At 40.0% G+C, this 25,059-nt stretch overlaps 1 protein-coding gene across 7 annotated transcripts in view; it reads left to right on the top strand.

The window, feature by feature from the left end:
• Positions 1-25,059, top strand: part of LOC137377160 (liprin-alpha-1-like) — a 160,615-nt gene that overhangs the window by 103,827 nt on the left and 31,729 nt on the right. For 5 of the 7 annotated variants that reach the window (XM_068046550.1, XM_068046544.1, XM_068046547.1 and 2 more), the window contains 7 exons: positions 2,776-2,926; positions 10,372-10,595; positions 10,960-11,197; positions 14,318-14,347; positions 15,897-16,036; positions 16,850-17,022; positions 23,303-23,393. In XM_068046550.1, coding sequence (XP_067902651.1) covers positions 2,776-2,926; positions 10,372-10,595; positions 10,960-11,197; positions 14,318-14,347; positions 15,897-16,036; positions 16,850-17,022; positions 23,303-23,393 — 1,047 coding nt within the window. The remainder of the gene's footprint in view (positions 1-2,775; positions 2,927-10,371; positions 10,596-10,959; positions 11,198-14,317; positions 14,348-15,896; positions 16,037-16,849; positions 17,023-23,302; positions 23,394-25,059) is intronic. The other 2 variants (XM_068046545.1, XM_068046546.1) reach the window with 2 other exon arrangements.

Consider the following 25,059-nt stretch of genomic DNA (forward strand, 5'->3'; position numbering starts at 1 on the left):
TAGATACTTTCAATCTCTCTCTTGTATTTAGCATCAATTGGAAAGGCTCCTAATGAATACTTTGAAGAAGAAAATGACATCTCTATTTTGAGCAGTTTCTAGCCTCTTGAAACTTTTATCCCTGCAAGTTATCCCCTGCCTGATGAAGAGAAAGCAGACAATCCTCCCATTTACCATTACTAATATATAGATGGGCAGTGCAGTGGCAAATGGAATTTAATCCTGAGAAGTGTGAGGTGATGCATTTTGGGATGACTAACAAGGCAAGGGAATATACAATGGATGGTAGGACCCTAGGAAGTACAGAGGGTGAGAGGGACCTTGGTGTAGTTGTCCATAAATTACTGAGGCAGCAGCACAGGTAGATAAGGTGGTTCAGAAGGCAAATGGGATACTTGCCTTTATTAGCTGAGGCATAGAATATAAGAGCAGGGAGGTTATGATGAGGCTGTATAAAATGCTAGTTAGGCTACAGCTGGAGTACTATGTACAGTTCTGGGCACCACACTATAGGAAGGATGTGATTGGCCTGGAGAGGGTACAGAGGAGATTCACCAGGATGTTGCCTGGGCTGGAGGATTTCAGCTGTGAAGAGACTGAAAAGGCTAGGGCTATTTTCCTTGGAGCAGAGAAGGCTGAGGGGGGACATGATTGAGGTATACAAAATTATGGCGGCGCAGTGGTTAGCACCGCAGCCTCACAGCTCCAGGGACCCGGGTTCAATTCTGGGTACTGCCTGTGCGGAGTTTGCAAGTTCTCCCTGTGTCTGCGTGGGTTTTCTCCGGGTGCTCCGGTTTCCTCCCACATGCCAAAGACTTGCAGGTTGATAGGTAAATTGGCCATTATAAATTTCCCCTAGTATAGGTAGGTGGTAGGGAAATATAGGGACAGGTGGGGATGTGATAGGAATATGGGATTAATGTAGGATTAGTATAAATGGGTGGTTGATGGTCGGCACAGACACGGTGGGCCGAAGGGCCTGTTTCAGTGCTGTATCAATAAATAAAAAAATAAAATATAAATAAAATAAATGAGGGGCATTGTTGGTTAGATAGGAAGAAACTTTTTCCCTTAGAGGGGTCAAATAACCAGGGAGCATAGATTTCGGGTAAGGAGTAGGAGGTTTAGAGGGGATTTGAGGAAAAAAAATTTCAGAGGTTGGTTGGAATCTGGAACGCACTGCCTGAAGAGGTGGTAGAGGCAGGAACCCTCACAACATTTAAGTAGTATTTAGATGAGCACTTGAAACGCATAGCATACAAGGCTATGGACCAAGTGCTGGAAAATGGGATTAGAACAGTTTGGTGCTTTATGGCTGGCACAGACACGATGGGCCCAAGGGCCTGTTTCTGTGCTATGTAACACTATGACTAATGAAGTAGACAACTGAGGAACATTTTTGCTCTGTAAGTTTGCGCTTACTCTAAACTGTAACCGGGAAGCTGGAATCCAGGTCTAGCTTGATGCGCGAGTCTGAGCCTGTCATTGTTGTGGGTGCATTTTGAGACTGTGGAAGTGAAAGGTCACCTGAGGAAGTGATATCGTGTCACTCATGACCAGGGAGGTGTGTGTGTGTAGCCTGTCAGAGTGAGATGTAGGTGTGCCCCTGTCATAGCTGTGTAGCTGTTCTAATTTGAGTTATAATAAAAACCCATGTATCAATAGTTCACATACCAAAGGAACAAGTAATATTAGTCATGACACAGGAGGGAAGCAGTCTCACTCTGCTTCGCCCTAGAATGAGTTTGAATGTTAATGCCAATTTGCAACACACAAGTTTAGCATCAATAAGAAGGGACTTTGTTTTGCACTGAAGCTAAACTTGTCTAAATGCATCCTAAATCTGCAATAAGCATTGCTGCGCTCAGCATGTTTTATTGAGGTTTGTACAGTACACAGGCTTCGAAGCTACAAATTGAGGCCTATTTGGAGAATGGCCATTTTAGTATTTTATACTTCCTGAAACTTCCTCATATTTGTGCATCTGTATCTGTGTGAACACTGAGCTGAAATACTCTGTATGTAAGAATACAGATTTGAAAATTACTAATGATTTCAGTTCATTTCATAGACAAATATTTAAGTAATGAAAGGAAAAATGCCAGTTGTGGCTGAGCTTCCTGCATCAGGAATGCAAGGTAGAAATTTGGGTGCGGAAGCCAACAGGCTTTGCGGTTTTTCATCCTGGATGCGAGGAGCACAAATTCTTAAAATCTGCCCTATAATCTGCTGTCTGCATGTTCAGTGCAAAAATAATCAATAATGTACCTCTAACCCACACACAATCCTCCGTTAATGCTTGAAGTAGCTGTTATGTAATTGCAGTGTAACTTTAATGATATCAGACTGATCCTCCTGCACACTGCTGTATTACAGGAAAGATTCTTTTGTGCCTTCCTCTCTCCCCTCTGCTCCACCATAAAAATAGGATGCCTACTCATTGTTACCATTTAAGTATATGCAAAAATTATTGCAAAATCTTCCTTAGTTCTTATGATGTAATTTTTTTTTGGCCTGAGGACTGTTCAGATTTGGGAATTGAGTAATATCAAACATAACACAAGATCTCAATTAATTAATTATCAAACAATGCTTTGGTTTTTACTCAAATGTGAAATTCAGTGCTCCCAGCAGGAAGCCTTGCTTCTATGGGAATGTGGTTGGAGAAACCGTTTTACCGTTAACATTCTATCCCCAATGTACGGGGCTCTTTGGGTGCAGATCACTGAATTTACCCAAAAATGTATAACGACCGTTGAACATTTTGTTTTCTAGCAGGTCACATTTCGGTAGTACCTCTGATTTTAGGTACCCATTAGCCTCTACGCCAGAGGTAGACAAGCATCCAGACCCGTACAGTGGTGCATCGGTATTACGTAGAACTCAGAAGGGCCGTTTAGCAGCTTTACGTGATGAACCTTCAAAGGTACAATTTATTGCTTCATTCTTCGAAATGTTCTAGTTTTGGCCATTTCTTTCATCAAGTGTTTGGAAGCCATTTATCCAGTCTTTAACGTTTTGAGGACATAATGTATGTATCCAGTACTCTTAAAAACAAAAATCAGGGTTGATTTTAACCCTACCTGCCTGGTGGAAGCTGCTCAGTTAAAGAGCAAGTTCTTTACCTGCTCGAAATTTGACCTTTGTGCATCATTTTGGATTTTAACCTGTGGGTGGATGAGGCACTTAATTAAAGCAGACAAGCCTTCTGAATTTGTACAAATCGATGTCCTGTTACCTCAATGGGGCACCTATTGCATTTTAACTGGGGGCCACCACACTTTTCCTACCAGCTGAAGCAGGTCTGCAGTTGATTGGCAGACAGAAGAGGCCCTACCAAGTAAAACTGTTTTTTGAGACAGGTGTGTTCTTCCAAATCCTACAAGAAAAGTCTCAACCTCCCCTGTCCTGAACACTCTTTCCCCCACCAACTCAAAATGCACTTGCAGTTAAAATAAATCCTGTGATGTATTGCAGGTTTATATGTCATTGTAGGATCCTACTAAAAGGTACATAACCATGTTACCAAATATTTTATTTTAAGGACTTTGGTACTTGGGGTACATCAAAACTCCAAACTGAAGTGATACTTGCATTCTGGTGTGATTGTAATGCATCTTTCGTTTTCTTCCTTTTGTTTCGTGCCATGGAGAAAAGTTTGAATGCGGAGGAGGGTAGTGACAAAGATAAAATGCAGAAATAGATGAAAGCAAAACAAAAGTGAAAAATTGAAAAAGTAGTAACTTGAATGAAGAAAGCAATAGAAGGGAGAAAATTGGCACTCAATATTTACAAGCCAGTGACTGCAATATTGGTGAAATCTTCTCTTTACTGAGCACTAACCTTCCAAAAAAGGCTTTTTGTTTTCTCATGTAGTGAGAACCAGTGTAGATGTGATCTGAGAAAAGTTGCTGACTGTTGAACTTACTGGGGTACTGTGCATGGTAGTAATTGTTGGGTGCAGTTCCACCTTTATAACTTCCACACACATGTTTTGAAATGGCAATTTAGTGGCAATAATGTTAATAGAATAATTTTGCTGCATAGCATTAAATATAATTGCAAATAGCCTTTTGGTAGTACAAAACTTGAGTATTATTGTAAACAGACATTTTGTTGAAGCTTTTCGTCTTGTACTTATCAGGACACTTTGCAAGAATACCAATGTAAGGGAAGCAACAAATTTATACTATGAGAAGCGAGTGCGGTTTGTTTGGCAAGTGGACTCTGGTAGAGGCGTTACCATGGAGATTGCACCAGTTTATGGTGACTGACAGTTAACTGCCAAGCTTTGTTTGAAATTTAAACCAGGTAGCTTGATTCTGGTCAAAGCATTACCCTGAAGAATGAACCAGCGAATGGCTGTCATTTATTTTATTTAGCTGAAACAGGCGCAGTGTGTGTACATATTCTGTCTGCAAAGAACAGGGCCCCATGTATTAATATATGTAGCTTCCAGTACACGCAGATGCACCACACTACAAGTCCGACTGACAATCTTAAATTGGTCGTCAGCGTAATTTTTAGCACACTGAGGATTATTTAGCAAATGTTGTCCAATCGCGGAATGTCTCTATTTTCAACAATGCTCAAATATAATTTCATTTGTTTGCTGTGAAGCATCTTCAATAATTTTTGGGTGTGTGCCATTTTGAATAACATAGAAAATTATAGACATAGTTTGTACTATTCTGGAATTTGTGTCCACATATTAGATTGATTACTACTAATGAACAGATGGTCACTCATAATTGTGGGTCTTTTCAATTTTGTGGTGATTGTATTTACCTAATGCTGCATAATATGAAAAACTGACAGTGTTCTTTGTGATTCATTGCACCATTAGCTCTGTGTTCTTGGATCACTTATAGCTCTGGTGGTGGCCCAACAAGTTACCACCACAAGAGCTTTCTGTGCTTGAGTACCGTTTATGCTGTTAGTTTTGCTGATTCTATCTTGCTAGTCATTTACAGTTTCAGTGCAACTATTCCATTTTGCTTCTTGATCTTTTCTTTGTAATAAATTTTATTGGGGAACATTAAACCCCCTTTGCAGTATAATGTTAACTCCTTTCTCTCATTGAAATACACAACTGATGTATACCATTTTCTGTTTCCTGCGGCTTTTGTGGTGGATTTCTGCAGAATGTAAGTTTGTGTGCCAAGTAACAATGCTTTAACCATTTTCTGTTTAAAGTATAACTTATTTTGTGACTGTTCAATTCTGTACCATTGTGAATAGCAGACTTGTAAGAACATAAGAAATAGAAGCAGGAGCCTTCAAGCCTACTCCACCATTCAATACTATTCGGGCTGATCTACCTCAACAGCACCTTCCCATATCCCTTAGTATCCAAAAATTATCGATCTCTGTCTTGAGTATACTCAATGACTGAGCATCCACAGCCCTCTGGGGTAGTGAATTCCAATGATCCATAATCCTTTGAGTGAAGAAGTTTCTTCATGTTACAGTTGTATAGGACTTTGGTTCGGCCACATTTGGAATACTGCGTGCAGTTCTGGTCGCCACATTACCAAAAGGATGTGGATGCTTTGGAGAGGGTGCAGAGGAGGTTCACCAGGATGTTGCCTGGTATGGAGGGCGCTAGCTATGAAGAGAGGTTGAGTAGATTAGGATTATTTTCATTAGAAAGACGGAGGTTGAGGGGGGACCTGATTGAGGTGTACAAAATCATGAGAGGTATAGACAGGGTGGATAGCAAGAGGCTTTTTCCCAGAGTGGGGGATTCAATTACGAGAGGACACGAGTTCAAAGTGAAAGGGGAAAAGTTTAGGGGGGATATGCGTGGAACGTTCTTTACGCAGAGGGTGGTGGGTGCCTGGAACGCGTTGCCAGCGGAGGTGGTAGATGCGGGCACGATGGCGTCTTTTAAGATGTATCTAGACAGATACATGAATAGGCAGGAAGAAAAGAGATACAGACCCTTAGAAAATAGGCGACATGTTTAGATAGAGGATCTGGATCGGCGCAGGCTTGGAGGGCCAAAGGGCCTGTTCCTGTGCTGTAATTTTCTTTGTTCTTTGTTCTTTGTTCTCAGGCCTAAATGACTGATCCCTTACTCTGAGACTGAAACCCCTACTGCTAGACTCCCCAGCCAGGGGAAACATCCTATCAGCATCTACCCTGTCAAGCCCCTTAAGAATTTTATATGTTTCAGTGAGACCACCTCTAATTCCTCTAAATTCTAGCGAGTATAGGGCCAGTCATTCTCTCCTCATAGGATAATCCTCTTATCCCAGGAATCTCTCCAGTGAACTTTTATTGCATTCCCTCCAAAGAAAGTATATCCTTGCTTAGGTAAGGAGACCAGAAGTGTGCACAATACTTCAGGTATGATCTCACCAAGGACCTATACAATTGCAGTAAGACTTCTTCACTGTTATACTCCAATCCCCTTGTATTAAAGGTTAACATACCATTTGCTTTCCTAATTGCTTGCTGTACCTGTGTGTGAACTTCCTGTGATTCATGGACAAGGCCACCCAGGTCCCATTGAATGCAAACATTTCCCAGTCTTTCACAATTCAAAAATATTCTAATTTTCTTTCCAAAGGGGATAACTTCACACTTTCCTACATTATGTTCCATCTGCCATGTTCTTGCCCATTCACTCAACCTGCCTATATCCCTTTGTATTCAAGAAAAAACAAATTTAACATTCCACAATAACTGGTGCCTTCTAAACTAGAAATCTGGCGTCTGTCCATCGCATCCCCTCTTCCAAATCTCTATATCAAAAATCCTGATTGACTTATTATTTTTCTTGAAAATATGAATCATAAACCTCTATCTATTAAACCATGAGATTTAGCTCAAAAGTCTTGTTACATTTTTTGATGGATTTAAAGTCAACATTAATTTCATCTTTTTACTAGTATTGCTTTCCTTCAGAAGTGATGAAAAGGTTTCTAATCTATGAACAGCTACTATGTTACAAGCAACCAAACTTTGAATTTTATTCACACCTTTGGAGCATTCATGTATCTCGAGGTACCTACCACCTAGTTCTACAAATTGAGGTTATGCTATCAAAATACATGCATTGAATTCTGGTTAAAAAAAAATTAGCTTCCCCAAAATTATAAATGTTGCTATTGTATTTTAGGCTTAATTGAGGCTTGGGGTTTGATCTGCACCTAGCTACAGCTTAGATCTTACAAACGGCTTTGAGTCCTCAAATTCTAGCTTCTGTTAGAAAATTATCATGGGATCATAAGAAATAGGAGCAGGAGTAGGCCATTCAGCCCCTCAAGCCTACTGTGCCATTCAATAAGCACATGGCTGATCTGATGGTAGCCTTAACTCCACTTTTCTGCCTGTTTCCCATAACTCTCGACTTCCTCATAGATCAAAAATTTGTCTAACTCAGCCTTGAATATTTTTAATGGCCCATGACCCAGCCTCCACTGCTCTCTGGGGTAGAGAATTCCAAAGATTAACAACTCAATGAGAGAAGAAATTCCTCCTCACATCCGTCTTAAAAGGGAGACCCCTTACTTTGAAACTGTGTCCCCTAGTTCTAGATTCCTCCATGAGAATTGTATGTGAAAGACAAATTCAAGAAATAATAAACTTGTACAAAGCACTTGGTTAGGCCACAGCCTGTGTGCAGTTGTAGACACTATGCTATATGAAGGATGCTAAAGGTATAGAGAATAGCAAATTCACTAAAATTCAAGAATGGAAAACTATATTATTGAGGAGAGACTTCAGGTACTGGAACTATTTCTACTGGAGAAAAAAGGTCTCAAATTTGCTGAACGTTTTTAAAGCTATGAAAGGCTTTCATTGAGACTATAGGGAAAGATTATTTCCTCTGGTTGGGAATTGGTGAGAAATTGATTTAAAATTTTCACTGCAGAATGAGGAATTATGAGAAATATCTTTACACAGGTTGTTGGAGCAGTGAACTGCAAATTTAAAAAAAAATCCAAAACAAGTATGTTGCCATTGGCACACATCACTGAAGTGAAACAGCGCAAATTAACCTTTTAAGTACTGAATGTCTTCTTGAACTTGCACATTTGTTAACTGCCAAAAAAGATTTTATTTCTTGCCGCCTTTTAAATATTCACCATATTCTTCATTCTAGTCACTCAGGCAAATGAAAAGAAAAAAGATTGCACCAGAGAAAATAGTTGAGGCAGAAACTATTAGATCTTTTAAGAGAAAGCTAGGAAAGTATTTGAAACGCAGAAAGATACAAGTCTATGGGAGAGCACAGGAGGGTGGGATTAGTTTTGGGAATGCTCTAGCAAGGAGGTTATGTGCCCTTGCACTGGCATAATGGGCTGAAAGCTCTCTTGCTGTGCAGTAAGCTTCTGTGGTTCTGTGCGTCATGGAAATTAGTTTTACCTTTCTCTGCAACTTTCAGAGTGCATTGCATGCATCAGTTTACATCATGAGAGAGCCAGGCGCAAAACTTGCACCAAGTAGCAAAGGAAGAAAAAAGAAGCCATTTAAATGAAAATGCTGAGCTAAAGGTGTTTGTTATAAGGTTTTTGTTTTGTCATTGATGGGAACTAATGTTTGCACTGGGTTGGATTTTTGAGCTATTTTGATGCTTCTCGCAGACATTATGGTTGGAATCAATTTTAGGCCTGGGTCATGGCAAATGACCACCCGTTAACATAGATGCTGTTTCGTTGGCTTAACCAATGGATTAAAAAAAAAACCTTGATGTGGTACTATGCCCATAACAGCTTCAGCAAGCACTACAACTCCAATGTAGCAAGAAAGGGACAGGAGGAAAAGCAAACTTAATAGAGTATATGACCTCAAAAAAGGAAGAAAGATTTTGGGAGAAAGATGAATAAACAGAGTATGTTTCCATATTAAGGAAATATTGGAAATCCACCATAGGAGGCAGGGCAAAAATACTTCACAATATAAATAACTGAGAATAAAGGGTTTTTGGGGAGAAACCTCAAGTTTTGTAAGGTTGTAAATAGTATTACATATATTGGTTCCAAGGCTTAATGGCTTTCAGTATCAGTGTTGTAATAATTCTGCCTTGTGCACGGGGTACGCTTAAAACTTGTGGCATTGTAAGCGGTACATTGAAGGTTCACTAAATCGGTCCCTGGGATGAGGGGGTTGTCCTATGATGCGGGGCTGAGTAAATTGGGCCTATACTCTCTGGAACGAGAGGTGATCTTAGTGAAACCTGCAGTATTCTGAAGGGGCTGGATAAGGTGGACACTGAGAGATTGTTTCCACTGGTCGGGGAATCTAAAGCACTGGGTACAGTCTTGGGATAAAGGGCTGATCATTTAGGACTGAGATGATGAGAAATTATTTCACTCAAAGGGTTGTGAATCTTTGGAATTCTCTACCCCAGAGTGTTGTGGATGCTCCATTGTTGAATATATTAAAGGCTGGGATAGACAGATTTTTGGTGTCTTAGGGAATTGAGGGATAGTGGACTTGAAGCCTTAGATCAGTCATGATTGTATTGAATAGCAGAGCAGGCTCGAGGAGCCATATGGTCTACTCCTGCTCCTATTTCTTGTGTTCTTGTATTACAGCAATGGGTGAGCCATTGTCTGATTTAGGTTGCAGTGGGAATGTGCTATACACCAGGTTCCAGGCACTCTATTTAATCCTAACAAGTAAAATTTGTATATTACAAAAGCAAAATACTGTGGATGCTGGAAATTTTAAATGAAAATAGAAATGCTGTAAGTATTCAGATCTGGCATCGTCTGCGGAGAGAAAGAGCATTAACGTTTCGGGTTGAAGACCTGGTGAAAGATCATCGCCTGAAACGTTAACTTGCTTCTCTCCCCACAGGTGTTGCCTGACCTGCTGAGTGTTTCAAAAATTTGCATATTCCTTTGTTCCATTTCCAAGCTTTTTGTGTATGAATATGTTCTAAAAGTAGATTAAGCTGTTAATATCAATACTTTTGAATTAGGAAGCATATTTTAATGCTATTAAAATAAAACTTTCTGAATTGATACTTTTTGAAAGATGTACAGAACTTAATTTTTAAATTCTAGAAAGATTGGCCAGTAACTACTTGTGTACATTATGGATCTTTATCATACATTAAAGACATAGGCCTTTTTCCAATTACTTGATTTGTGATTTATTTGCAACATTTTGCTTAGAGTGGACACTAGCTCTCCCAAAAAGCTGCTGAGGCCAGGGGTCAGTTGAAAATTTCAAAACTGAAATTGGTAGATTTTTGTTGGTCATGGGTACTAAGTGTTACAGACCAAGACAGTTGGATGGAGTTGGCGTATAGATCAACCATGATCTAATTGAATGCTGTTGTTCCTGTGTTCCTATTTCATGTTTGCATATTTCGGTATCTTGTTTCTGAGCCTATTGCATTACACTTTACAGGTCCAGACGCTGAATGAGCAAGAATGGGAGCGTGCACAGCAAGCCAGTGTCTTGGCTAATGTGGCCCAGGCCTTTGAGAGTGATGCAGAAGTATCAGACGCAGAAGATGATAGGGAGACAATATTCAGTTCTGTTGATCTGCTGTCACCAAGTGGTCAGGCTGATGCCCAAACTTTGGCTATGATGCTTCAAGAACAGTTAGATGCCATCAATAATGAAATAAGGTTTGTTTGACATATTTTTAATGTATATTTTAGGAAAAGGTGACTTTAGTAAATATCTACAGCAGTAAAGGTGTTCCAGAAGGGGCTTGAGGTCAAAATTTGCTGCACAAACAATGTTTGTGTTGAACTTATAAATTGGTTTGAAAATGATATGCTGAACAAATGACTAAATATTTAAGTTACCTTACATAGTTCATCATATTTTGATTCTAATTAAAATCTCAGTAGCGGTGTCTGCACTGTGCGTCATTTCATAAGTCTACTTGGTAGCTTGAAAAGCTGGTAATACTTAAACTCTTAAGATTAATGTATTGAAGTTAGAAAATGAAAAAGGGATCAAAGACCAGACCTGATTGTTTTGCAGGCTGATCCAAGAAGAAAAGGAGTCAACGCAGCAGAGGGCCGAAGAAATTGAGAGCCGAGTAGGGAGTGGTAGCCTTGAAGGTCTGAATCTTTGCCAATACAGAGGGGGTACACTCCCTGCCTCATTTACTGGTTCATCGCTTGCCAGTTCCTCTCCACCTGGTAGTGGGCACTCCACGCCAAGACGAACCCCTCGAAACCCTGCTCATGAAATTGACAGACTTGGCGTCATGACCCTGGTTAGTTTAAAAGCTTTGTATTGTACGGTAGCAATATCTTTATCTTTAGCAGTGGTCCTTTGTAAAGCACCTAGTCATATGCTGACATTGCAATTGCCCTATGCAGTCAGCTTATCCACTATTAGGAATGTTTCATCAGGATTTTAACTTCTAAATGATTGCAGGTTAGGGGAATTTTAAAAGAAAAAAAGTTTGATTTTTATTTGATGTACCTTATGGGTTTCCAGGCAAGTCTTGCAAGTTCATGGGGATAAACAAGTTGAATGTAGCCCTTGCTAAAAACATCATGAGCTTAATAGTAATTCAGATGAGATTGTAGTGAACATTAAATTAAACCCAGTATTACCAGCCTGTGATTTTGAGATCACTTCATCCAAGGCTCGTGCATGTTAGAATGTTGAACCAGTGCTTATACAAAGTTCCATGTTTGTCAGCATGTCTTAATTGTCATTCTGAAGGTGGCGTTACTAAAAATATTCTTTACTGATAAATTTGAACTGTGGAATATTTAGCTTTTTTGTAATATTTAGAAACAACTTGTGAAGGAAGAATGATGGGCAAAAGGGATCCACTAACCAAGTGGTATTTTGAGACTCCGCACACTTACTGGTGATTCATTTTAACTTTTACGCTCTAATACTGAAGAGAAATAAAGCTTTTGGCAAACATTTGGCACTTTGTCTCAAAAGCAAAATACTGCAGATGCTGAAAATCTGAAATAAAAACTGAAAATGCTGGAAATACTGGCAGTATCCGTGGAGAAAGAAAGAGTTAGTGTTGCAGATCGATGACCTTCAGAACTGGAGAAAGTTAGAGATGTAATGCATTTAAAGCAAGTACGGGGCAGGGAAAAGGGGGAGGGGAGGAAAAGAACAAAAAGTTCTGTGATAAGTGGAAGACGGGAGAGATTAAATGACAAAAGGGATGATGGTGCAAGGCAAAAGTGGGATGATAATACAAAAGATGTGTCTAGGGGAGGTATTAATGAGAAAATGCAGAATCATTACCAGCAGCTGCCATCCAAAAACAAACAGGAAAATAAAGGGAGCAGGAGTTATGATTTGAAGCTGTTGAACCCAATGTTGAGTCCGGAAGGCCGTAAAGTGCCGAATCGAAAGATGAGGTGCTATCCCTTGAGCTTGTGTTGAGCTTCATTGGAATGGATAGGAGGCCGAAGTCACAGTGGGAGTGAGCGGCGAATTAAAATGGTAGGCAACTGGAAGTTCAGGGTCTCTGGGTCACGCAAGCAGATTGAATGGCAGTACTCCATGGAGCAGTCACCCAATCTGTGTTTAGTGTTCCCGATGTAGAGAAGACCGCATCATGAGCAGCGAATACTTTGTCTCTGCGTCCTCCCCAGGTCTTAATCATAGTATATGTTGCTGTTTGTCGAAGTTAAATGTGGCAAAGGTGTGAGCAGTTCTCAGCTTCGCCAAATATTGTGCAACACTTCTGTTTTAATCATTGTTATATAACTCCAGTTATGCCAGGTACTTCGTTCATAACGGAACATAATACATTCTGTTGTAGAGATTAATGTTGATACTGACCGTAATAGTATGGATTGTATGCCACACCTGACAGCTATGCTGTACTACCACTGCAGAATACCACATTCCCCCTTAGGGACATATGCTGTCAGATAGTAATAATTATTTATTTGGTTTGGTATGTATCCAAGACTTTATCCTGCTGCCTTTAAAACATATTATTCCCATAGCTTTCACTCTCAATGCATGTTACTATGAATATGTGGGCCAGAAAGCATCTCAAAAGGTGAATTGAGCAAACGTGTAAAATATGCAGTATTAAAAGTGGCATGTTGAAAGTGTCCTTTGGGCCATGTGGCATGCGTGATTATATATGGCGGGCGCTTCCCTTTTTAGTTCTGTGCCATTTCTGGGTTCAATTAAAGTTGAGCTTTGCAGCTTTTTCCGCGATTGTCTTCAGGCAGAAAGTTGCCTCAAGAACTGTCTGGATAATGATGTTCAGTGACTATATGTGTGCTTGGTTTCAGGTGAGTCTGGCTGTTGTTCGGAGCTATGGTTAAATGATTTGATTAATGCACTGCTGTGCGTTTAACTTCAGCTTTCCCTTTCAGCTTTCGGTAGCGTGATGTATTGTTTTTCTTGTCAGCATTTTCTTTTTCCTGCTGTGTTGAATCTGTCCTCTGTTCCTTCCTTTATGCCATATCAATTTTAGTCACTTCCAGCATTCTTCCCTAATCCAATGCTTCGTTTCTCATCGAACATTATCTTACACACTAAATTATCCCGATTACAAGGTGATGAAACCAAGCTAAAAAGCAGAAGGATTCTTTGAGTTGTTCAGTTTGGTGCATTTTATCGATGCAGAAATTTACATAATGTAATATTATACTTTGCATTTGGTATGATCGCAAACAAGTTATATATTTCTGCATGTTTGTTTTAATGTCCAGATAGTTCTTTGCAAAAATTCAAGAGCTATCCTTTGGAAAGTGGGGAAACATACAACTACCATGCAAGATCATGCTAAACTGCCAGCAGCAAAATGTAATAGATTTTGATGAAACAAGATGAATAATTTAATGACTCACACTCTAGAAAGACAAGACCTGACAGTTGCTTGTCATTGCAATTTTATTGGCATAAGAGTAAAACATATTGACTACTTGAGCTGCTTGATGCATCTGGCAAAGCCAACTAATATACATAATGTATCAATACGCAATATAAATATACAGTTATGTTGGGGAAAGTCCAGAGTATTTCTACATAGACCTGCCAATAGAACAAAGCTGTACAAAGCCAGTGATTCATTGGCATCTAATACCCTGCAGTTTTCAATGTGGATATCTAAATCAGGTGGTAGCCATAGCTGCTTATAGTTTTTGTAATGAATGAGTTTAATACATTTCTTTTTGAAGACTACATCTGCAATCATCAAAAATGCTTATAGTATCACAAATGAAAACCTTTTGAAATGAATACAATTCATACTGTGTTCAAGAAAAGTCTACCCAGTCTTCCCTGCGTCTGTTGTTCGTGATTTCTGATGCAGCTACATCTTGTATAATCTTTTAAATCTGTTTTTTTTTATCTTTAATGACTCTCTCTTTTCTTTGCATGTGTCTGTCAGCCTAGTGATTTAAGGAAGCACCGTAGGAAGGTAAATGTATAAAATTGAACTTTGATTATCTGGCATCAGGTTGTTGTATGAAACACATTATAGTAATCTTATGGCATTTTCAGTCAGTGCAACAGTGGCATCTCCCTGCTAAGTAATGTGGTTCCTTCCTTTTCTTACTGTCAAACATTATTCAAACAGGGTTTCAAGTGAAGCAGCTAATATTGCACAAAATTGAAACAAACAATTATCACCATTCCTGTGATTGTTTAGATGAAGGGTGAGGCTTTGGCATAGAAGGCAGTGAATTGCTGTGTCTTTATCTATCTACAAGACCTCTGAACTTAACACTTAAGATGATGCGGTATGGAGGATAACTATCTCATAGTGCAGTGGATGCTTTGACAAACATACTTCAGAGATTTCCCAAGGAAAGTGTTTACAAGTTTCTGAGCCTGTCTTCTCTGCGACAGTTTAGTTGATGCCATCAGAATGAATAGCACTAATTATAATAAAAGGATTGCTAACAGTATTTCCTCACCAACCCCTATGCCAGGTCCATAATTTCCATAATGCAATCTTCAATTGACCTAAAGTCAGGGGCACAAATCTCCCGGCACTGGGAATCTTAAGGCCTTTGATGGCGTGTCCTGCACCTGAGGCTATTAAAGTACCGTGCTGTCCGAGATTTTGTTTGGTAGGGAAAAGCCTCAGAGCACTATAAAGCCCCACAGGCACCAACCATGGGTAATGCTTTGACCTTCAGTGAAGAATATTAAGTAGGTTACAAGTGTTAAACTGATGTAAGCTTTAGATTTACCTAGAAAACCAGCTTTTTTTAGTTCTGCTATTTACTTGAACATTGAAAACTCAATAATAAATTAGCTCGCAGTACCTGAACTGAGAACTAAGGTTTGCAGTTCAGTATCATAAAAGGAGAGGTTATGGAGATTGATTTCCCCCATTCTGTTCAATTTTGACCTCCGCCACATTAGGTGGAAAAATCGACTTGGACATCCAGTCTGGCAATACGGTTTTGAGTCCTTGAAGAGTTGGGAGCTGGGGATGAATTGTGCAAATAAAACAGAGCCCAACTTTTAAGTTCACACTTATAACTTATGTAAATATTCTTCGTGAAAGTCTGAACGACATCTATGGCAGTCCCATGATGCAAAGAAAGATTGGTGCTTGCTTTTCTTGCTTTCTTAACTATACATATACTTCACTTGGCGTCTTGAATTTTTATGCTCTGTGATTTTTGCTACTTTGTTTATAATCCTGCAAGGGTAATAACTTGATATGATGGGAGCTGTTGCATCTTCCAATTCTTTCCAGAAATCCAATGTTAGAATCTTAAAATTTGCTCTTCATTTGTAAAGAGATGACAGCTTCCTGTGCCATGGTAATTCTGTATCAGTTTCTGTTGTATGTTGATGTAGGTTGTATTGTGTTTGTAAGATCCATGTGACCCTGACTTATATTTGGTTTATGTAGTCGTGTCAGCTTTTTTGTGAATCCAATTCTTTTTTAGCTGATGGTTCTTATTTTTGACTTTTTTCTTACTCACTTACAACTTCCTCTATAATCTCAGATATCAAAAGAGGACACACGGGAAGACAAAACAACAATAAAATGCGAAACATCACCACCCTCCACACCTAGGTCCATTCGATTGGACAGGGTTAACCAAGGTCACACCATCAGTCAGGAGGACATCCGGGACATTAGAAGGTGAAACAGTTTTCTAAATAGCTGTAATTCAGCTATTTTTTTCCCAGCTACGTTATCTTGCTATGAGCTGATATATGGAAATACAGTATACTACAAACAGACCTAATGGTCAGATTTGGATATTGTGTTAGTGACATTTTAGCAACAAAAAACAATATAAAATGTGTTTTGATTAGGTGGGTAGTTGACACGTATTCTTTACAAAATGTTGATGTAAAGCCACTAAACATATTTAACCAGGAAGTTGCATCATATAACTGATCATATTCAAACATACTGAGTAGGATATTTAATTATTAAGAGAATTGGTTAGAACAGCATTGGATGGGCAAAATTAATTTCAGAACCTTTGTTAGAAATGAAATAAAAACACTTGCAATTTTTACTTGGATGTCACACTCAGTTGTCAATATTTACTGTGGGAAAGTTCACTTCCTTTAAATTTTTTTATAAACTCATCAATTTGGAATAATATCTGGTGAATATTGCATTCATTATTTGAAACTTTAGAGTGGTTTTAGAGAATGGCTGGAAGAATTTTTGACTCCTTTCTTGAAACATTAGATTAGAAAAAATACGGTTTTGGTTAAGAGTATATGTACCATTTTTGTGATAGAATCTCAAAGCTGATAACCCTAGTGAAGGGTAATGTGTTTGGTGCAGTGTTTAGATTTGGAATGCCTTATTGATGTTGAATGCTTTGAGTTTTGTGTAATACAGAATTGTCTTCATTTGTACATGATGCTATAAACACTAATTCTCTGCTTTTACTTTCCCAACTTAAATACTTGTGTATATATGAAATATACACAGTTCAACTGGGTCACAGGATGGCCAAGTCAGCAACCCCAGTAGCAGCAACAGCAGCCAAGATTCTCTCCACAAAGCCCCCAAAAAGAAAAGTATAAAGTCTTCTATTGGGCGCCTGTTTGGTAAGAAAGAAAAAGGTCGGCTTGGACAGTCTGGCAAAGATCCCACAGGGCAAGGTTGGTTTGGAAGTCAATAAGTAAACTTTGGAATAATTATAAAATTTACCTTTTTGTCATTCAATTTATATTTTGTTTCCTATAACTTGCTTTTAACCCCTATGTATCTGAAGTCCTATGAGATTTTATCTCTATAGTCTTAATTTACTTATGTTCTATTTCCTTGTTTCTCTTTTATCAAATGACTGTCCATCAATCTTAGCCCACTTTCCTTGCTACCTTTCCAAGTTCAGGTTGCACTGCCACTCTGGTGTTCTTGATTTATGTTTTCGTTTGATTTGAGTTTTGGATTGTTTTTTTCTGTTTAATTTTTGAATGCATGTTGGTTGTAGACATGGCATAAAAGGTTTGTTGTAAAAATTAGCCATATAGTTCAATTAATTTGACAAGTAGTTTGAGTTTCTGGTTTACTGAGATGGGTCTTACTTGAGATGAGGGGTCAATTTTTTTAAAAAAGAAGCATGGTTTAAGATGTAAAATATTTCCATTTTATATTCGTTTCTGCCTGCCTAGTAGTTTGGACTATGAAAAAGAAAACTGGCAAGCACTTATTTCAGAAATCATATAAAGCATGGTTTTTGAATCCTTAGCTCCACCTTAAGAACAAAAATCTTCAAGAAGCGCATACCCGCATTCCAGATTATTGCAATTTTAGACCGCCTATGATTAATTGATTGCCTCCCAAATATGTAGATTTGCATAAAACATTTTTGTGGTAAATTTTTAACTGGGTTTTTTTGTTTGTTCATCTGTCAGTCTGAAAGTGACTTCGGAACTCCAAGAAGTTCTAAGTTTTTTTTCAAGTACACTTGCAACAATTCTGCAGTCTCTTTTTTATTTAAAACAATTGTTTTCCAAAACAGAATTGCTTCTATAAAATGAGTTGTCCCTAGTCACCTGAATCTCTTGGGGCTCAATTAATTGTGCCTTATTCGGTATATTGCCTTTACTAAACATTGTCTCAACTCATTTCTAATATGGGCTTAATAATGAGCTAGTAAAACTTTTTGGTCCATAATAACCTCCATTTGGAAATATTCATTGATTTGCACTAATTAAACATATAAAATAAACTTTCTTCCCGGATGTAAAATGGCCATTGCAGATTGGCTGCTCACCATAGAAACTGCCCGATTTTCAATTCCATTAAAAATGATCGCCAATACCAACTTTATGCCCATGCAGCAAGTTGAAAATCTACCCCATAGAGTTGTGTGAATTCCTCCTGAAATCTAAAGTGCTCTGTTTACAGTGATTTGAGGCATTGACCTCTGTTTTTCTTTTCATTAGCCTGTGAACATTTTAATTGCTAATTGTTTTAATTTGGGAAGGAGCTCTTTAAAAACCCTTTTGTTTTCTCTTTCCTGCCCACCACCCCCACCACCACCCCATGAAAGGCAAAGAAAACTTGTGAATTGACACTTTTGAGTGCCATTGCAGAGAAGCAGGCTTTTCATTTTAATGGACAAAGCACCTCCATTATTTTCTTTGGTACTGCATTATCTATCTCGACTCCGGTCAGCAACTCATCATATCAGGAAATTTCAATAGTAAATGTCTGCAAAAGCTGGACTTTTAAGTTAGTTATTGAGTCATTTGATATTGCATTAAAATGCTCAATAACTATCTACCCAAATTCTCTTGCTCTATTTATAATTCATGACTGAAAAAGAATCACATTTTTTAACATATTGGAAAGTGAAATAGTCACTGAGAAGGAACAAAAAAAAAAATAGATTAAATGGTGTTGAGGGGTGGCATTGATGTGAAAAGCCTTTTATGGGCTTTTGAAAGCAGAGATCCAAGAGACAGATGAAGTTCTAGAGGACAGGGACATGGTTGTTAAGAGTAGCTGCCAATGGTGGAACAGTAGAGTAGTGTCAAGAGTAAAGTGTATAAACCGGGTCATAGCACTGAAGTGGATCACTCAAGTAGGATGGCGTGAGGCCTTACAGGCATTTTGAAGTGAAAGTAAGGATCCTGAAACTGATTTGTAGGGTGACAGGAATTCAGTGGCGCTCACCAAGAATTGGGATATGGAAAGGCAACTTTAGGGAAGGAAATCTTCTGTCCTAACATGGCCTACATGTGACTCCAGACCCACAGCAATGTGGTTGACTCTTAAATGCACTCTGAAATGGCCTAGCAAGCCACTCAGTTGTAGCTAACCGCTACAAAGTCAATAAAACAGAATGAAACCAGACAGACCATCTGGCATCAACCTAGGCACAGGAAACGACAACAACAAACCCAGCCTTGTCGACCCTGCAAATCCTCCTTCACTAACATCTGGGGGCTTGTGCCAAATTTGGGAGAGCTGTCCCACAGACTAGTCGAGCAACAGCCTGACATAGTCATACTCACGGAATCAGACCTGACAGACAATGTTCCGTTCACTGCCATCACCACCCCCTGGGTATGTCCTGTCCCACCAGCAGGACAGACCAGGCAGAGGTAGCGGCACAGTGGTATACAGTCGGGAGGGAGTTGCCCTGGGAGTCCCATCGACTCCGGAGCCCATGAAGTCTCATGGCATCAGGTCAAACATGGGCAAGGAAACCTCCTGCAATTACCCCCTAACACCCTCCCTCAGCTGATGAGTCAGTGCTCCTCCATGTTGATCATCAGTTGGAAGAAGCACTGAAGGCAGCAAGGGCGCAGAATGTACTCTGGGTGGGGAAACTTCTGACCGAGCACGCCAAGTCCTAAAGGACATAGCTGCTAGACTAGGTATGCGGCAGGTGGTGAGGGAAATAACAAGAGGGAAAAACATACTTGACCTCGTCCTCACCAATCTACCTGTCGCAGATGCATCTGTCCATGACAGTATTGGTAGGAGTGACCACCGCACAGTCCTTGTGGAGACGAAATCCCGCCTTCACATTGAGGATACCCTCCATCGTGTTGTGCGGCACTACCACCGTGCTAAATGGGATAGATTTCAAACAGATCTAGCAGTGCAAAACTGGGCATCCATAAGGCACTGTGGGCCATCAGCAGCAGCAGAATTGTACTCAACCACAATCTGTAACCTTATAGCCCGGCATACTCCCCACTCTACCATTACCATCAAGCCAGGAGATCAACCCTGGTTCAATGAAGAGTGCAGGAGGGCATGTCAGGAGCAGCACCAGGCATACCTCAAAACGAGGTGTCAATTGGTGAAGCCACAACACAGAACTAGGTACATGACAAACTGCATAAGCAGCATGTGATAGACAGAGCTAAACAATCTCATAACCAATGGATCAGATCTAAGCTCTGCCGTACTGCCACAACCAGCTGTGAATGACAGTGGACAATTAAACAACTAACTGGGAGCCCAGCACGTCAGTGCAAAAGATAAGGCTGAAGCATTTGCAACAATCTCCAGTCAGAAGTGCCAAGTGGATGATCCATCTCGGCCTCTTCCTGAAGTCCCCAGCATCACAGATGCCAGAATTCAGCCAATTCGATTCACTCCATGTGATACCAAGAAACGACTGAAGGCACTGGATACTGCAAAGACCATGGGCCCTGACAATATTCCGGCAATAGTTCGTGAACGAGCTGCACCCCAGCCAAGCTGTTCCAGTACAGCTACAACTCTGGCATCTACCCAACAATGTGGAAAATAGCCCATGTATGTCCTGTACACAAAAAGCAGGACGCGTCCAACCCAGCCAATTGCTGCCCCATCAGTCTACTCTCAATCATCAGTAAAATGATGGAAGGTGTCATCGACAGCACTATCAAGCGACACGTGCTTAGCAATAACCTGCTCAGTGACGCTCAGTTTGGGTTCTGCCAGGGCACTCAGCTCCTGACCTCATTACAGCCTTGGTTCAAACATGGACAAAAGAGCTGAACTCCAGAAGTGAGGTGAGAGTGACTGCCCTTGACATCAAGGCAGCATTTGACCAAGTATGGCATCCAGGAGCCCCAGCAAAACTGAAGTCAGTGGGAATCGGGAAAAACTCTCCATTGGTTGGAGTCATACCTAGTGCAAAGGAAGATGGTTGTGGTTGTTGGAGGTCAATCATCTGAGCTCCAGGACATCACTGCAGGAGTTCCTCAGGGTAATGTTCTAGGCCCAACCATCTACAGCTGCTTTGTCAATGACCTTCCTTCACTCATAAGATCAGAAGTGGGGATGTTTGCTGATGATTGCACACCACCTCAATACTGAAGCAGTTCGTGTAGAAATGCAGCAAGAACTGGACAACATTCAGGCTTGAGCCGATAAGTGGCAAGTAACATTCGCGCCACTCTAGTGCCAGGCAATCACCATCTCCAACAAGAGAATCTAACTATGTCCCCTTGACATTCAATGGCATTACGATTGCTGAATCCCCCACTATCAACATCCTGAGGGTTACCATTGACCAAAAACTGAACTGCAGTAGCCATATAAATACCGTGGCTACAAGAGCAGGTCAGAGGCTAGGAATCCTGAGGCGAGTAACTCACCACCTGACTCCCTAAAGCCTGTCCACCATCTGCAAGGCACAAGTCAGGAGTGTGATGGAATACTCTCCACTTGCCTGGATGGGTGCAGCTCCAACAACACTCAAGAAGCTCGACACCATCCAGGACAAAGCAGCCCGCTTGATTGGTACCCCATCCACAAACATTCACTCCCTCCACCACCAACGGACAGCGGCAGCAGTATGTACCATCTACAAGATGCACTGCGGCAACACCCCAAGGCTCCTTTGACAGCACCTTCCAACCCCGTGACCTCTACCAACTAGAAGGACGAGGGCTGCAAATGCATGGGAACACCACCACCTGCAAGTTCCCCTCCAAGTCACGCACCATCCTGACTTGGAACTATATCGCCGTTCCTTCGCTTTTGCTGGGTCAAAATCCTGGAACTCCCTTTCTGACAGCACTGTGGGTGTACCTACCCCACATGGACTGCAGCGGTTCAAGAAGGCAGCTCACCACCACCTTCCCAAGGGCAATAAATGCTGGCCTGGCTAGTGACGCTCGCATCCCATGAATGAATTTTTAAAAAAAGATTTCCGACAGTGACAATGACTTGCAGCTTGTGGGAGCAGGAAGGCTGACCAGGAGAGCATTGTGAGAAATTGACCTTGGTTAGAAAACCATGCATTCGGGTCTAAGCAACAGTGCAGAAGAGATGGAAGTGGCAATGTTGCAATGGTCGAAGAAAGCAGTCTTGGTGACTATCCAGACATGAGGAAGATAGCTCAAATTCTATTTAAGCACCAAACTAGGATTGCTTTTGTACGTCTTTTAAAAGAAAAATTTAGTTCATATTTCGTGCTCTGGCATTATCCTCATGATGTCTTGTTTTATCAACACCAAAAATGTGCAGCCCATATTTAGCTGTTCAAATTTGCATAGGAGAAAACTAATGTAATGAAGCAGGATTTAAGTACTTGTGCTTCATGTGGCCTTTCTTAATAGTTTTTGAGCAATGTAATTAGCATGGCTTTTATCAGATTCCAAGCTTGCGTGAATGTAATGTTGGGCAGTGTTTTCTTTCCTGATATGCCACAGTACTTGAATACTATTTACTGGCGAAAAATAGAAGTGAAAGAGTTTGCATGTCAACATTGGAATTTTCTTGTCTTTATTAATATTAGTTGCACATAATGTTTTGAGGAAATAACTTGCAGTTGCTGTGTGTGATGTGAAGTAATTTGATAGTTTTTACTGTTGACTGTTAAGAGTGTGTTACTTTTTGCTTCCCTGCCAAATAAATTGAGGTGGTTGGGTAATACATGGGGCCAGCATAAAATTGATCATTTTAATTACATCTTAAAATCATTTTAATTGGTCTACATAAGGCTTATTAATTTTGCATACTGCATACAGGCATTTCAGCTGGAACCTTATTTGAGGGGTTAACTTCTAAAAACAAGCAATCATTGTTTTATAAATAATGTACACTTTCTCTCCATTCACTATTTAAAAACCATGTATATATTTTTAAAAACGCTGCATTTTGGATCTCCGCACAACCTTTTGAATTTTTTTCAGGCTCCCAACCACTAACTGCTCACATGCATACTTCCGTGTTTCCCCTTTCCCCCATTCACCCCCCCCCCCCCCCCACCTCTTCCCGCCATGAACTATTCAGAGCCTCTGATATCTAGGCATCTCGCAGCTTCCTGATGAGATCCTTTGAGAATGTTAGTAGATTTTTTGATGTTTTATATTCAGGGGAAATAAAATGTCATTCAAAATCCAATTCACAAAATTTGGCTGAAACTAGGTTAGATAATTTACTCCTATGAACAGTATAATGATTTAACTTTAAACTTTATAGCTGGCATACCAGATATGGAAACCTGTCCTCAGGATACCTTGGGACTCAGTAAACTTGGCCAAGCAGAAAAAGATAGAAAGTTGAAAAAGAAGTAAGTTTTTTTTTCAAAACTTTTTTTCTGAAGTATTAAAAGTGCATGGCTTTTTGACTTCATTACACCAATTAGATATTTTTTAAAAAAGAACTGCATTGGTATTTTAAATGGTTCATACTGCGCAAATGGCAATGTTTAAAATATACACAACCAATGTCTTTTTGAACAATGAATGAACTAAGAAGGAAACGTGGCTCCTCCCAACACCCTTTCCTCCACATTTCCCCCCCCCCCCCCCACATATCCTTTCCTTTCCCCGATCCTTTTTATTTTTTATTTTAAAATTAGTGTTTTACACATTTTTTTTTCTTCATTTCTTTCCCTTCTTATGTTATTCACTCCATGACCTTAGTAGTAAATCAGGGTAAGTTCATTTATCATTAACCTTCATGAATGCATTGGGTTTGCTCTGTGGCTCTTTTTCAATGTCTGATGCCAAGGGGAGCTTTGTTCTTCTTTGGAATGTGTAGAATGCAGGAATATAACTTGCAATGCAAACATTTCCATTGGGTTCCAGTTTGTAAATCAGAGGAATTTTGTTTTGTTAAATTTAAATGTTTAAAAAGTGGGCAGAGTTTTAAAGCATTGTAGCTTCACCCAACAATCTTCAGAGCTCCAGATCTAGAATACCAGCCTTCTGATCAGATGCTCACAGGTATGAATCTCTGATCCAGTTGGTTGAGTTTCATCAGGCTTGGTGGGAAAAGAGTGTCTATGTCTATATCTATCCTGCCTCACCACAGAATTGTACCTCTCCTGGTCAGTTATGAAGTGACATCATTTACTGTGGTCTGTGGGCATCAAGACCTGTGCTTTATGCTGGAGGTGGGAAAGAGGTGGTATTCAAGGTTGAGTCTTCATTGCTAGATCTGGCTTGTTTACCTCAAGTAGTATAGACTCTTCTCGGCATCAAAGTCCTGTTTTTCCAGAAAAATCCTGGAATGGTAGGACAACTATAAACTGCTCCACTGCAGATTGTTTCTTCTGACTTCCCTTCTTTGCACTGTTCATCACCTCTGAAAGAAACGTTTGTTTTTTTATATATAGTGCATTATCTGTCTGAGAAATCTTTTCTCAAGTGCACTACTTGCAATAAATAACTTGTGAATCCAGTGACCATTATGTAGGTAACGACACAGTCATTTTTTCATATAACAAGATCCCACAAACCAACAGCAACAACTTGCATTTATATAGCACCTTTAGCATAGTAAGATGTCCAAAGGGCCCCACAGGAGCATTATCAAACAGTCATGAGATGAATGACCAATTGACCTGTAATTTTTTTATTCATGATATGGGTTGAGGGAAGTCTGTTGGCCAAGACATAGGAAGACCTCCGTCCCTTTTGAGTAATGCCATTGGACTTTTAATGTTTACCTCTTCGGCTGATCCAAATGGTGTATTACATCTTATATAGAATTACATAGCATTTATAGCACAGAACCAGGCCAACAGGCACAATAAGTCTGTGCCAGTATTTATGTTGCACATGAGCCTCTGCCCACCCTTTATCTAACTCCATCAACCTCTCCCTCGTGTGCTTATCTAGCTTCGCCCTAAATGCATCTATGCTATTTGCCTCAACCACTCCTTGTGGTAGCGTGTTCCACATTCTGACCGCTCTCTGGGTAAAGATGTTTCTATTGAATTTATTAGTGAC

This window comes from Heterodontus francisci, chromosome 14 (genome assembly GCF_036365525.1).
Source record: "Heterodontus francisci isolate sHetFra1 chromosome 14, sHetFra1.hap1, whole genome shotgun sequence".
In the NCBI taxonomy this organism is placed as follows: Eukaryota; Metazoa; Chordata; class Chondrichthyes; order Heterodontiformes; family Heterodontidae; genus Heterodontus; species Heterodontus francisci.